Source organism: Cervus canadensis, chromosome 10, assembly GCF_019320065.1.
Source record: "Cervus canadensis isolate Bull #8, Minnesota chromosome 10, ASM1932006v1, whole genome shotgun sequence".
In the NCBI taxonomy this organism is placed as follows: domain Eukaryota; kingdom Metazoa; phylum Chordata; class Mammalia; order Artiodactyla; family Cervidae; genus Cervus; species Cervus canadensis.
Window position 1 is genome coordinate 65,859,451 of NC_057395.1, and position 14,506 is coordinate 65,873,956.

At 53.8% G+C, this 14,506-nt stretch overlaps 1 protein-coding gene across 1 annotated transcript in view; it reads right to left on the bottom strand.

Moving 5' to 3' along the window:
- Positions 1-1,966: 1,966 nt before the first annotated feature.
- The window catches only part of KIAA1755 (KIAA1755 ortholog), a 38,612-nt gene continuing 26,072 nt past the window's right edge, over positions 1,967-14,506 (bottom strand). The window contains exons 8-14 of the mRNA XM_043479975.1: positions 13,366-13,482; positions 11,119-11,217; positions 10,088-10,236; positions 8,231-8,369; positions 6,904-7,026; positions 6,046-6,264; positions 1,967-3,235 (exon numbers count right to left, since the gene is read on the bottom strand). Coding sequence (XP_043335910.1) covers positions 2,537-3,235; positions 6,046-6,264; positions 6,904-7,026; positions 8,231-8,369; positions 10,088-10,236; positions 11,119-11,217; positions 13,366-13,482 — 1,545 coding nt within the window. The 3' untranslated portion in view covers positions 1,967-2,536. The remainder of the gene's footprint in view (positions 3,236-6,045; positions 6,265-6,903; positions 7,027-8,230; positions 8,370-10,087; positions 10,237-11,118; positions 11,218-13,365; positions 13,483-14,506) is intronic.

Here is a 14,506-nt window from a genome sequence, read left to right on the forward strand (position 1 = left end):
TGGACAAAGCCCATGGCCACTGCAGAATTAGCAACCAGCCCAGCTTGTCTGAGGGTGAGTCTGAAGCATCAGTGCTGTGTTGAGTCCCAGTTCTGCCACTCGTGATGTGACACTGGGCAAGGCATCACCAAACCTCTCTGAGCCTCAGTTTCCTCCTCAGTAAAATGGGGTGAAATCAGTATCGGCTTCATAGGATTGTTGTGAAAAATTCAGCAAGGCCAGCAAAGCTTTTAAAGTGCTTAGCACCAAGCCAGGCACAAAGAAAATGCAGAATATATGTTGACTATTATTATTAATTATTTTTAAAATTTTTATTTTTTAGCTGTGCTGGGGTCTTTGTTGCTACATGCAGGATTTTCTCTAGTTGTGGCCCTTGGGCTTCTCATTGGGGTGGCCTCTCTTGTTGCTGAACATGGGCTCTAGGACACACGGACTTCAGCAGTTGTAGCACTAGGGCTCAGTAGTTGCAGCTCCTGGGCTCTAGAGCACAGGCTCAATAGTTGTGGTGCACCAGCTTAGCTGCTTCTTGGCATGTGGGATCTTCCCAGACCAGGGGTTGAACCTGTTTCTCTTGCATTGGCTGGCAGATTCTTTGCTACCAAGCCACCAGAGAGCCCTATTATTATTAATTACTATATTTCACTTCTGCACCCCCTTCTCTCCTTTGGGCTGCTGTGAATAAACAAGCTGTTGGGGTTCGGTTCTTTTTGGAAACAGAGGGATGTACGAGATGGCTTTGGAGCCCCCTCCCTCCCAAGGATTCCTGGATTACCCATACCCCTCCTCAGCCCCCCTCAGCCCTAGCAGCAGCTGTAGTCTCTCAGAACTCAGTTTTCATCCTTACACCCCAGGTACCCTGGCTCCCTGCCTGTGGTCCCCACTGGCTGGATGCTGTTGCTATGGCAACAGCATTTTAAGAGCCTTCAGCCCCCGTCTGAGGCAACAGGCATGGAGGGAGATGGGCAATCAAATGCCTCCTGCATCCTCAGGCCTGTCTGGACAGAAGGCAGGAGATTGGAATGAAAGATCAGAGCTGGCTTGGGGTTGGGGTGGGGGGACCGGTTCAGGTCTCAGCTCCAAGTGTTTCCCAACAGCACCCACACTTCACTGTGTTGCCTGAGCAGTTGGTTACAAATGCAAGTTCCAGCCACCCCGCCCCAAGGGTCTGGTTTTGATCATCTGGGGTGGGATCCCCTAGGAAGCTGCCTTTGATCAGTTCTGCTTGTGGTTCTCAAGAGAGAAGGCCTCAGATCACTCTTGACGGAATCTTGAGTCCCAGAAGATGCCCGAAGATATTTTGGGCATTGAGGTTTGTGTGGCTCTCTCTACTGAGACGGCTCTTGAGAAACCCTGTTTGTTCTCCAGTCCTGCCTCTCCCCCTCCTTCTAGAGCCTCATCTTGTGGGAGGACGTGTGCCCCACCCTCATCCCAGAGCCAGGGCTAAGCTACCAGAGGCCACCTTGGTGAGGCATCCTAGGACAGACAGGCGCTCGCTCTTGGGATAATGACATTCAGGGGAGGTGCCAGCCAGGGTCACTCCGGGCAGGGCGAAAGGCTCGCTTTCTTCTGGATGCTCTGAGATCAGAGCCTCTTGGGTCTCTTCCCACTGTCTCCTTGCACCACCTGCTGGCTGGGGAAGTGGCTCCCCACCACAGCAAAACCTGATGGCTCTGGACACCAGAGGCTGTGCCTGAAGAGAGGTGGGGCTTGGGGGTGGGGAGGGCAGATGGTAGGGTCTGAGGACCTGTGCTGGGGAGGGGAAGAAGACAGAGATACAGAAGGAAGGGGTCCTCTCTGGGGTTCCTTGAACTTGAGACTGATGCTCATGTGGGTTGGATGAGCCAAGTGACAGAGACGCGGCAGACAGTCCACCTCCCTATCCCTCTTTCGTGCACTAACTGGCCTGCAGCAGGTGATTCTCTTTGCTTGAGGCCAGGGGTGCCAGCGAATAAATTACACGCGATAATTCCCTTGACAGCACACCCTTTATTCCCTTCCCAGACTCACTGCCCTTGCTCCTTTGCCAGTAGTTCCTGGGATCAAAGCCAAAGAAATGTGCTCTTAAACCCTTACATAGGGTCTGTTTCCTTGTGGGCCCCTAAGACAAGAAACCACTCCCCAATCTCCCCAGCCTGGGTTCCATCATGAGGGCAGCTCTACCCATTGTGTTCCAAGAGGAAGCTGGCATACCCCAGAACTCCAGGTGGGCATCTGGCCCGCCTAAGTCAGAGACCTCTGGAAAGGTCTGTACCATCAGCTCTTTGCACGATGAGGCTCTGGGGTTTGGAGCCAATGCCACGCTCCCCCATGTCCTGCCCTGCCCTGCCCTGCGTTCTCATTATTCTGAATGTGAGAGTCGGGCTCCCTGGAGCTACCTGGAGCCAGGAGCAGGCACCGGCTTCTCGTCCTCCAAGCACGGGCCAAACTCAGTAGCCATGTTCTGAGGGATCGTCCCGGGCTCCCCATCTGTTGCTGGCTCCACCCCAACCACCCCCCAAGCCTTCGGGAGCCCGGTATGATGGACGGGAACTCCCAGCTAGAGGGATGCAGGGGGACTCGTGTGGGGCGAGTCCTCCAGAGACGTCTGTGAGCCTGTCCCCTCCGAGAAGCTGTCCCCGGCAGGCCGGGGGATCTGAGTCTGCCTGGGGAGTCGCTGCCAGGAGAAGAGGGTGGTGAGAAAACGCTCAGGAGCGGGGTCCAGGGGCCCATGGGGGCTTCTGCCTTCATCAGCCTCGACAGCCTGGCCAGCTTCCTGGGTGGGAGGGGCTGCTTGGAAATTTCTGTTCTGTCCGCGCCTGGGGCCCCAAGGAGGCCAACGGGATTTGGGCGAACGATCTGAACCCAGTGAGTCCTGGAGGGGCAGGTCCCATCTGCCCTTGGAAGTGACTTCCCCATTCAGGCCCTGGTCCTTGGCGGCCGCTCCCCTGAGTTCCGGGCACGTGGGGTGAGCCGGGGAACCAGCCGGGCACGGACAGTGGGCCAACGCCTTCTTCAGGAGCATCTGGATGTCCTCGTGTCTCGCCTGGGCCTCCTCCCACAGGTCGCGGCCCAGGCCCTCCCGGCTCAGCGAGGCCACCTGCAGCCCCATGGCTGTGAGCTTCTCAGCAGGAAACTCGGACACCAGGCGCTGCAGGTAGCGGTGGAGACGGCGCTGGTCCCCAGGGCTGGTCCTCTGGGCCTTGCCCAGCCTCAGCTGGGCCATCAGGTCCTGACAGTCCATGTGGAACCAGGTCACCTGGGAGACAAGAAAAGAGGGAGGTGGGGGCTCCGTGAAGATAGGGATGTACCCCCTCTGAGCAGAGAGGAGGATTCAAGAATGAATCTATCTAGAGAGAATTAATAAAAATGCCCAATCCATGTTAGCCACCCCCACCCCGCACCCCTGCCGGCATGGCTGTGGTTCTCTCTGCTACTGATGATGACAATATTCCTCTTTCTTCCCCAGGGACCCACCAGAAACAATCCCCAGCACCCTTGAGATCTTCAGGCACAGTCTTCCAGACTATGGGACCAGCAAGGACTCACCCCTCTCTAGGGCTCAGATTCCCCCTCTGTAAAGTGGAGGTTGTGGCAGATAATCATGAAAATTGGGGAGCTGAAAAATGTGGATTCTCAGACAGTATGAACCCCTTATAAGTGGTGCTGAGGGAGGAGACTGGCTCCTATTGATTGAACCACTGACTGTCTGCCAGCCTCTGTGTGTCTCATGTAGGATCTCACTGAACCAGTGGCCCATTTTACAGAGAAGGAAACTGAGGCTCACAGATGTGAAGTCACTTGCCTCGGGTCAGGGAGAAGCTGGGATTTGAACTCAACTGTCCTGCCACAAGAGGGTATCTTGCAAGCACCTCCTTGCACAGGAGAAACCAGCCCAGGCGGGACCACATCCTTGCAGTTCCACAAGGGGGCTGTCAGCCAGACCTGGCCTGGAGGCCCCCTCACTCTGGTCAGGTCTCTGCCTGCTTTGGGGATCTTGCCTGTCCCCACGTCACCCACAAAATGTCTGCAGGCCTCAAAGGAGCCAACACATTTCCAGCAGTTCGTGAAAAACATAATCTTTCTCTCCATTAATTTAGAAGCCGACAGCAAGTCGTTAGGCAGTGGGGACTGAAGAACCATTTTCTCCGAGGAAACCATCCTTCCGCGGATTAAAGGAACTTGTCTGTAGATAAATGGCTTCATATTCGCGGAAGCACATTGAGCTCATGGCTGGGAAAGGGCTCCATAAATCTCCCTTAGCGGTACAATCGTGTTATTATTATTTAGTGCCAAAGCTGCTACCCGCACGCTCTCCATCTGGGGCTGAGCCCAGCACTGAGCCGTCCGGCTGTCTGTCTGTCTGGGACCAGATATTCCAGGCCAAGCCAGACAGAGGTGGACAGCACCTCAGAAACCATCTTGCCCCATCCTGCTTATTGTGCGAATTAAAATTCAAAGCAGAGAGGAGAAGGGGCCTACCCAGGCTGAACACCGAGACAGGCCAGGTGGGAATGAAGGCTAAGGCCATCCCCTCCTGTCTTGTATGACCTCCGACAGACTCAGGCCTCCTGCACGCCCCCCAGCCTTTCTCCCTCCACCAGACTCCTCACTCTTCCTCCATTCACGCAACCAATTACTGAGCCTCCTCTGGGTGCTGACCCTGCCCTGGGCACCCTGATAGAACCAGGACCCAGTCAGACCCGGTCCCTGCTGGGGGAGCCCAGCTCACAGTGACAGATAAGGGAGAGGCAAGCAGGTGATGGAGGATAAGCTCAGATTACAAACAGCACCATGAAGTCATCAGCACAGGATGATGAGAGAGAACGGGGAAGGTGGGGCAGGGGCTGGGGGCTCAGGCAGGGCCTCTGTGAGGAAGGGACATATGAGCTGAGAGTTACCAGAGGCAAGAAGCCAGCCCGTCAAGAGGAAAAGTTTTCCGGCCTGAGAGAACAGCCAGTGCAAAGGCCTCAGTGCTGGAGCTAGTTTGCTTTCTCCAGAGAAGGTTGATGGGGCTGAAACTGGCTAAATTTAATAAACAAAGGGAGAGAAGCTTCCAGATACCCTTAGCCCACGAGGCATTACCCCTCTTCCTCCTGTTGCCCCAACTCTGCAACAGAGAGGTGGGACGAGATCAAGGTTCTCAGCCTGGTTCTCACCCCATGAAGTTGCCTGCAAAGGTCTACATATGGAGGGAAAGACTATGACTTTGATCAGATTTTCAGAAATCCCCAGGCTCCAAAAAGCAATGACAAACCTAGACAGCATATTAAAGAGCAGAGACATCACTTTGCCGACAAAGGTCTATAGAGTCAAAGCTATGGTTTTTCCAGTAGTCATGTATGGATGTGAGAGTTGGACCATAAAGAAGGCTGAACGCTGAAGAATCGATACTTTTGAACTGTGGTGCTGGAGAAGACTCTTGAGAGTCCCTTGGATAGTAAGGAAATCAAACCAGTCAATCCGAAAGGAAATCAACCCTGAATATTCATTGGAAGGACTGATGCTGAAGCTGAAGCTGAAGCTCCAATACTTTGACCACCTGATGCAAACAGCTGACTGACTAGAAAAGATCCTGATGCTGAGAAAGATTGAGGGCAGGAGGACAAGGGGGCGTAGGGGATGAGATGATTGGATGGCATCACCAACTCGATGGACATGAGTTTGAGCAAGCTCTGGGAGATGGTGAAGGACAGGGAAGCCTGGCGTGCTGCAGTCCATGGGGTCGCAAAGAGTGGGACAGGACTGAGTGACTGAACGACAACCTGGCCCTAAACCCATCACTTAAGAAGCAGATGTTTTCCTAGGGTCCTTTGAGAGTTTGTGTCCCTGGGGGGCTCCTGTATAGTGGGACAAACCGGGTTCAGAGGTCAGCTGCACCTGGTTTGGGAGGGTAACTTCATCTTGCAAACCTTGTTTCCCTTTCAGAAAATGCAGTTAATTCTCTTCCCTCCTCACGGGACTATGGAATGAAGACAGCCTAGGGCTGTGTCTGGCCGACTCCCTGCCCCCACCCTTCCTCCCAGGAGTTGGGGGGCAGCGGTGGGAAATCTACGCTGGAAGGCTCACCTTCTTGCAGAAGTGGTGCAGATGGAGCAGCGTCTCCAGATCTGTGCGTTGCCGCTCAGCTGCCATGTAGAAGTGGGTCAGCTTCGCCTGGAAGGCCCGCTGGGTGAAGGCAAAGGCTGCCAGCTCCGGGAGCTCGGTCCCTCCTGCCTCCCCAGCCCTGGCGGCCGCTGCCAGCTGGGCCGCCTGCTTGCACAGCTCCAGGCCTCGGCGGTACTGGGCCTGAGCGGGGAGGGGAGGGTGTCCACTCAGCTTCAGCCTCTCTACCAAGATGCAAGACTTCCTGAGCCTGTTTCCTCATCTATAAAATGGGAACCCGGGGTTCACTTTGCCCACTGGGACTCTGCTAAGTGTCACCTTCTGGAGAAATTCCCTGACCCCAGAGTCTGGGTTAGAAGCTTCTCATCTGTGTCACCACGGTGTTCCTTTTCTGACTATTTCTCTGTTGCCCCTCCAACCTACCCTCCAAAAAAAAAAAAAAAAACTGGCCTGAAAGTTCCCTGAGGGCTAAAACAGGGGCTGAATTGCCCTGGACCCCAGGGCTTAGCACATCGAGGAGGCAGACTCCCCCCGCCTCCCAGGCTGAGCCAGTAGGGCTAGAGTAGGACTCTGGAATCTGTATTTTAAGAAATCCATCAGGGATTCTGAGACTGGTCATTTTTGGACTTGGTAGTCAGGAAAGGCTTCCTGGAGAAGACAATTCTAAGCCGAACCCTTTGTGACGCAAGCTGCTTCCCTAACTGTCTCGAGCAACTTTCTAGCACTTTCCCACCTCCGCACGTTTTCCCAGCAATGCCACCCCCACCCTGCTCTGGTCCTCTCCATCTGCTCCCATCCTGTCCCTCAGTCTCAGGAACGCACCACAGCCTGAAGGAAGAAGTCCTCGAACTCTGCGTGGGCTTTCTCCACTGTCTCCAAGCTTCCGTCCCTGGGGGTCAGCACTTGCAGGCACCGGCTTCCTTCCTGCTCCATCCAGTGGCTGACCTGGAGCAGGGAGGGAGGTTTGGACGTAACGGACTGCTGAGGAGATATCCCTTGGCCAGCTTCCTGCTTTCCTGAGAGGCTGAGGTCTTGTCCTCCAGTCATTTGGGGGCCCACTGGCCTGGCCTGAAACCCCGCCCCCCCAATTCTGGAGACATGAGGATTCAATGAGGGACAGATGGGGTAAAATGACTCTCGATCCCACGAGTCCTCTTTGTATTCTGGGGTGTCTTAAAGGGCACATACTCACCCACTTTATCTTCACAAAGCCCCATGCGGCCACTAATTTTATCCTCCATTTAACAGATGAGGAAACCTAGGCACTGAATAGTTAAGTACTTGTCTAGATCACACCACTAGTAAGTGCTGGAGCTGGTACTGGATCCAGGCCGTCTGGCTCCGGGCCCCCTGTGCTCCACGACCCCGAGCATGCAGGGATGTGGTGGTTCTAGGCCCCAGCAGTTGGACAAGATGGTGCCCAGTGTGGGCCCCAGGATCAGACCCCCAGGTGTGCGACAAGGGCAGGTGACATAACGTCCCCCAGACTCCGTTTCCTCATCAGTGAGTAGGCGAAATTCTAACGTCTTCCCTGTGTCACTGGTAAGGGATGAGGTTGAAAAGCGGTGATGGTCGCAAAGGCTCCGGCCCAGGGCTTGGGACAAAGTTGGTGTTTAAGAAATGCAGCTTCTGGGGGGGCTTCCTTGGTGGCTCACCAGTAAAGAACCTGCCTGCCGATGCAGGAGACACAGGTTTGATCCCTGGTTGGGGAAGATCCCACGTGCTTCGGAGCAAGTAAGCCTGTGCACCACAACTAATGAGGCTGTGCTTTAGAGCCCAGGAGCTGCAACTACTGAGCCCGCAAGCCTAGAGCCAGCGACAAGGGAAGCCACCGTCATGAGACGCCTGTGCATCGTAACTAGAGAGTAGCTCCCGCTCGCCGCAACTAGAGAAAAACCCACGCAGCAATGAAGACCTAGCACAGGCAGAAATAAATAAATACACAAAATTCTATGTTATGTCCTCAGTCACCAAGCCCACTTACGGAGTGCATGTCGTGTGCTCCAAGAGCCCCCACCTGGCTCTCCAAGAAGTGCCAACCTGGTACCTTTATACCAGAGCAAAGCACCCGGCTGGGGCGGGGCCTGGAGCGGCAGAAGCCCCACCTCCACCCTCAGGTCCCTGGCCCCGCCTCCTTCCCCTCTCTCACCTGGTGGATGGCAGCTTCCAGGCGGCCCAGACGGACACGGAGCTCCAGCCTTCTCAGGAGGTGGTTGGACACAGTGACCAGGATGTGCAGCTGCTCATCCACAAGGCTGTACAGGGCGGTGGCTTCAGCCAGATGGCTCCTGGGAGGCCCCGGAGGGTGAGAGCAAACCCAAGAGGTCGATCCCCTGCACTCCTGCCCAGCATAGGCCTGCCTCCCTAGCTCCCTCCAGCTCTGTGGCCCCGGCCTGGGTGCTTCAGCTGCTGACTTGCTGGGTGACCTTGGGCGGGTCCCCACACCTCTCTGGGCCTCAGCCTCGGCCTTCCGTGGGACGGGGAGGACCAGAGCCACAGCAGGAAACCAAATGACCCTCTCTTTCCCTGGGAAGGTAGGAACTGAGCTGGACAGACCTGGGTTCACACCCCAGGCCTGCTACCTTCTAGTAAGAGGAGCTTATGCAAATTCCTCACTCCTTCTGTATCTCGGTTTCTTCACCTATACCAAGAAGGGATAACAGAACCCACTTCATGTTGTTGCACCCTCCTCCGCCCTAGCGATCCTTTAGAAGGAAAAGGTAAAAGGGAGGGAAGGAGAGTCCATTTTCCTGGAGGGAGCCTCATCTGACCGCCGCTTCCCATGGGTCACTGCCCTTCCAGGGAATGGGTGAGCACCCAGGGTGAGTGAACAGGATGGAAAATGCCAGGCTGTCTGGCAAAGGGAGGGAGGAGGTCGGGGGCAGGCAGGAGCTGCGGAACAACCACGCAGAGTGGCTCACATGGGACCACAACGCCCCCTGGTGGAGCTGCTGCTGGCCAGCAGTCTGGAGGGGCCTATGGAGAGCCAAGGGGGCCCCGGAGACGGACTAGTGAGGCAGGGGCGTGCTGGGAAAGGCAGTGCCAGCCGCGCCAGGCCATGTGAGGGGCAGGGAGATGACTCCACCTCCAGGACTAGGGCCCGCTGCTGCCCAGCGCTCGCATCTGCATGAATCTGTCTTTGGGCACAGCTCAGGGTGGTGTGCTCAAGATTCTGGGCCAGGTTGCCTGGGTTCACATCCTGGCTATGTGACCTTGGGCAAGTCACTTTTCCCCTCTCTGAGCTTCAGGCTCTTCCACTGTAAAATGAGGACGGTACTAGGATCCACTTTGTGGGTGGGAATTAAACACGCTAAGATTCTTGAGGCCCTTAGAACAATGCTGTGTTCATACTAAGTGCTACTTGGGTTTGGTTAAATAAACAACACGTTCTTGGAAGCGCATGCAAACTTTGTAATTGTGCTTGTTCTAACAGAGACAAAATTTTTACAAATACTGGCTGATTTAATTACTGACTTGCGCCCCCCCCCATCCCTGAATTTAAGAAAATTGGTACTTTCTAGGAATGTGCACTGTTTGCTCTGTGGTTCTAAGACCTTAACATACCGTGAAGTTCTCTCAGGCCCCTGCCAGAGAAGGCAGGGCAGTTCGGGGATTAGTGCTTACGTGGCCTGGCTCTTATTTCCCTTTGCTCAGCCTCAGCATCCATTAGCCAAATAGGAGGATGCAGACCTCATGTAATCTTATGAGGAAGAAGAGACAAGCTCTTGAAAGCACTCATCCCAGGGTTTAGGTCAGAGATACTGCTTGGTTGATGATAGTCACCGGAAGCGGGGGAGCCTGTCCTCCAATGCCTGGGCTTAGGAGGGCTGCAGAGAAGGAACTTGCCAAGGTACAAGCCTCAGCTCAGGATATGGGCACTGAAAACACCCCATCCTGGACCTCCTCGGAGCCCACCCTATGTGTCCCCTCAGCAAAGTGGCCCCAGCTCTGAGTCCCAGCCCAAGGAACAGGATGGGGGAAGGGAGGAAAAGCCTGGTGCCCGCACCTGACATCCGGGTTGAAGTTCAGCCTGCTGCCCTCCTGTCGCAGCCTGGCCAGGGTGGCTCCGCCTTCCCGCTGGAGGCCCATCAGGCCTGGGTCCCTCAGCACGGCCTCCATCAGCTCCTTGGACTTGCTCAGACACCTGGAGGCCTCCTGCCAGGGTAGGGAAGTGGCCTGAGGCTCAGTTCCCGCTCTCCTTCTATAACCTTCCAGGGCTCCCCACACCCTGATCCTGACTGACTTCCCCAGTTTGGCATTCAAGGTCTTATAGAAAGTCCATCCTTTCTATCTCTAAAACATCTCCGCAAGCCAAGCTTCCTCTCATCACCATGGCAACCTCACTGGTCCAAGCACCATCATGTCTTACTGGGACACCCATCCCAGTGCTCTGCTGATTTCCCCACAGCACCCTGGCTCCCCCTGCAGTCTGTTCTCTGTATGGCAACCAGATAGATCTCAAAGGGCCCTTTTGATCATCCCACTGCTGCATAGAATGCTCCGGCAGCCGCCCTTCCCCTTTAGAATCAAATCCCACCCCAGCTTCTCCCTGATACAGCTGTGGACCCAGAAGGTCTCCTCCTTTCCCCTTACTTTGTTTCACACTGGCCTTCTTGCTCAAATATACCAAGCACAGCCCCGCCTCAGGGCCTTTGAACGTGATTGCCTTCCACCTGGAGCACAGTCCCCTTCCTGTTCCCAGGGCTCCATCTCATCCTTCAAGGCTCAGCTTCAGTACCCTCCTTCCCCATTACTCTCAATCTTACTTTCACAGCCTTTAGCATCACTTGTAGTGACATGTCCATTTCTGTTTACTTTTTTTTTTTTTTAATGATGACCTCTCACACTGCACCATGAGCCCCATGAAGGCAGGGACAAGTCGATCTGCCCAGGCTGCATCTCCAGGATGTGACACATAGTAACTATCCAATAAAGATCAGCTGAATGAATGAATGAAAACAAAGCTCCTGCACTGAGCCCTTTGTCCTTGGAATTGGGGGTGTGTTGTGGTTTTCCCACCTCCGACTCCTGGCTCACCTGCACCCCTCCAGGGGGCTCACCCTTCTCGAACTCCTTGATGGAAGCCTTTAGCAGGCAGGAGGCCTGGCGAAGGTCAGCAAGGAAAGGATCCAGCTTCTGCAGGACAGGAGGCCCAGAGTGGGGGTGTCAGCCTGCGAAGAGGGTGCCGCTCCCCTCCACCCACCAGGAGGACATGCAGGCTGGTGGTTCTCAAACATTAGCTGCATCAGAATCGCCTGGAGAGCCAGTTAAAATCCAGGCTGCAGGACTTCCCTGGTGGGCCAGTGGTTAAGACTTTGCCTTCCAATGCAGGGGATGCAGGTCTGTCTGATCCTTGGTTGGGGAGCTAAGATTACACATGCCTCTTGGCCAAAAAAACAAAATGTAAAATAGAAGAAATATTGTAACAAATTCAACAAAGAATTTTAAAATTGTCCACATCAAGAGAATCATTGGAAAAAAAAAAAAAAAACCCAGGCCGTTGAGCCCTCCTCCCAAGTTTCTGGCTTAGTTTCTCTTGGGTGGGTCATGAGAGCATGCATTTCTAACAGGTTCCCAGGTGATACTGATGCTGCTGGTCCAGAGACCACAGTTTGAGAACTACTCATGCTGGAAATGAGAGGGAAAAAGAGAGGACAGGTCTGACCTACTCCCAGGCCACTGGGGATACGGTGGGGGAGGGAATGGTAGGAGGGGTGAGATGGCAGGGTGGAGGACATCCTCTCTGGGTCCCACTTCAGCCTGGCTTTACCACTTCCTAGCTGTGGGGCCTTGGGCAAGTTTCTTAACCTCTCTGTGCCTCCACTTCCTCTATAAAATGGGAGCACAGTAGTTCCTGCCTTAGAAGCTTGTGGGTTTATTTGTGCCAGGCACTTAGAATAGCATCCTTAATCATCTTCATTATCAGCTTTATGAAAGTGAAAATGTTAATCACTCAGTCGTGTACAACTCTTTGTGACCCCATGGACTGTAGCCCACCAGGCTCCTCTCTCTTTGGGATTCTCCAGGCAAGAATACTGAAGTGGGCTGCCATTCCCTTCTCCAGGGGATCTTCCTGACCCAGGGATTGAACCCAGGTCTCCTGAATTGCAGGCAGATTCTTTCCCATCTGAGCGACCAGGGAAGCCTCTATAGGCTGGGTCTATAGCTAAGATTCTATTTAAAGGGAAGGCATTAAAGCAAAAATATAGTTTAAAAGCCCCTGGAGGAACTGGAGATCTCTGGAGAGGGGAATTGGGGGCCTGTGGGACAAGTAGGGTAAGAGATTTTTCAGTTTATACCCTTCTGTACTAATAGGATTTTGAACGTATGGTCTGTTTGAAAATAGACCCAATTAAAAAGAAGAGCGCAGGCCAAAAGCAAATAAGCAAACGGCCACGTGAGACTAGAGACCGGTGGTTCTCAGTGGGGATGGTCTCCCATGCCAGGGGACACCTGGCGATGTCTGGAGACATTTTTGGTTGTCATCATTTGGAGAATGATATTGTCAGAGTGGGTAGGGTCTAGGGATGGTACTAATCATGTGACAGTGCACAAACAGCTCACCCCCAAAATGAATCATCCAGCTCCAAATGGGAATAGTGCTGAAGCCGCCCTGGTCTAGAGAAAGCCCAGGGCCGGCTTTCTGCACTGGTCCTCGAGTGGTTATAAGCACCTGTGTGCCGCTGCAGAAGTGCCCATCCTGTGTGTCCTCATGTGCTAAGCTGGACGTGAGATGCCCCCTCGCAGGGTTGGGTTGAGGAGGGACTGAGCTCACATCGGAAAGGAGCAGACCCCTGGCGGTTTCCTTACTTCCTCTCTCTTACAGGAGGGAACACGCCTGCCTCCCCCACCAGACCCCCATCTCCCTGAGATTTGTGCGTCCACAAAGCAGATGCCTGTAAATGTGTTTGCAGGAAACACTCACATCACTCTCAGCATGTGTCAGGCACTCTTTCTTCTAAGCGCTTTAACCACCTTAACTCAAGTCTCACATTAGCCCCCAGAGGAGGTACTTTTCTTAAGCCCCATTCTGTCATAGAGCAAAAGGCCTCAGAGAAGTATATAACTTCCCAAGTTCACACAGCAGAGCTGGGGTTGGGAGCCAGGCCGTCTGGCCCCAAAGCCTGAGCTGTTCTTCATCACTCCACTCTGCACCCTCATTATCAGTGTTCGTTGAATGACTGTTTTTGAACCAGATAAGCTCAGGTGGATCCATGGAACAGGATAGAGAATGGAGAAAGAGAAGGGATGAGGGTGTGGGGTGAGGGCTGTGATGATAGACACCTGGAAGAATTGCACCCACTCGCCATGACAGTAGGGGAAAGGGCCTTCCAGGGCTGTAGGGAGCTGGCTGGGGTCCACGTGGTGGCTCAGGGCCTTCAGTGAGGTCAGCACCTCTACCTGCAGACCAAAAAAAAAAAAAAAAAGTCATTCTGACCAGGGAACTCAACGTAGAGACCAATGTCTGAGAAGGTCCTGCCCAGATCCATGTCCCAGCATTTCTCCACCTCCCAGGGGTAAGGCTGTCCCTGGCTTTAAGAGTTGCTTTCTGGGCAAAGAATTTTCTATGGAAACTCTGATCAGTAAAAATTGAGAGCCAGACCCTGGGTAAGGAAGAGCAAATAATAGCTATTATTTGTTCATACTGCCACTCTCCTAGCCTGTGATCAAGGCAGACGTCATTAATCAATCACGGCACTCCTTCCCTCTGAGCTGGGCTCTTTCCAGCACAGTTGTCCAGGCAATCACACAAACCGATTAAAGCTGGCCCTTGTCATGCAACTTCTCTGCAATCCTTGTACCGTTTCCTGGAGACCCATGAAGATGTTCTTGGGGATGTTGAGAAAGGTCACCAAATCCTAAAACTTCTCTGCAATCCTTGTTCCGTTTTCTGGAGACCCATGAAGATGTTCTTGGGGATGTTGAGAAAGGTCACCAAATCCTAACGGTACCCACTAAGACATGGAGCAGGGACTAGGTGACTGCTTCTCCCAGGTCGTGAAGCTTGAAGCTTATGGTACAAACAGCTCCAGATACCTAAGCTTGGGGTGGGGAGAATTCTGTGGGGTTCTGGAGCCCATTTTTCATCCCTGGTTTTTCAAGTGTGCTCCACGGACCAGCAGTCCCAGTAGCACTTTAGGAACATGCTAGAATGCAGAATCCCAGGCCCAACCCAGAACCACTTAATCAGTACTTTGGTGATTCTCCAAGAAATTTGTAGGCACCCCTGATGGCTGAGTGGTAAAGGATCTGCCTGCCAATGTAGGGCACACAGGTTCGATCCCTGGGTCAGAAAGATCCCCTGGAGGAGGAAATGGCAACCCACTCCAGTATTCTTGGCTGGAGAATTCCATGGATAGAGAAGCCTGACAGGCTACAGTCCATGGGGTCGCAAAGAATCAGATGCGAGTGACCACGCCTGCAC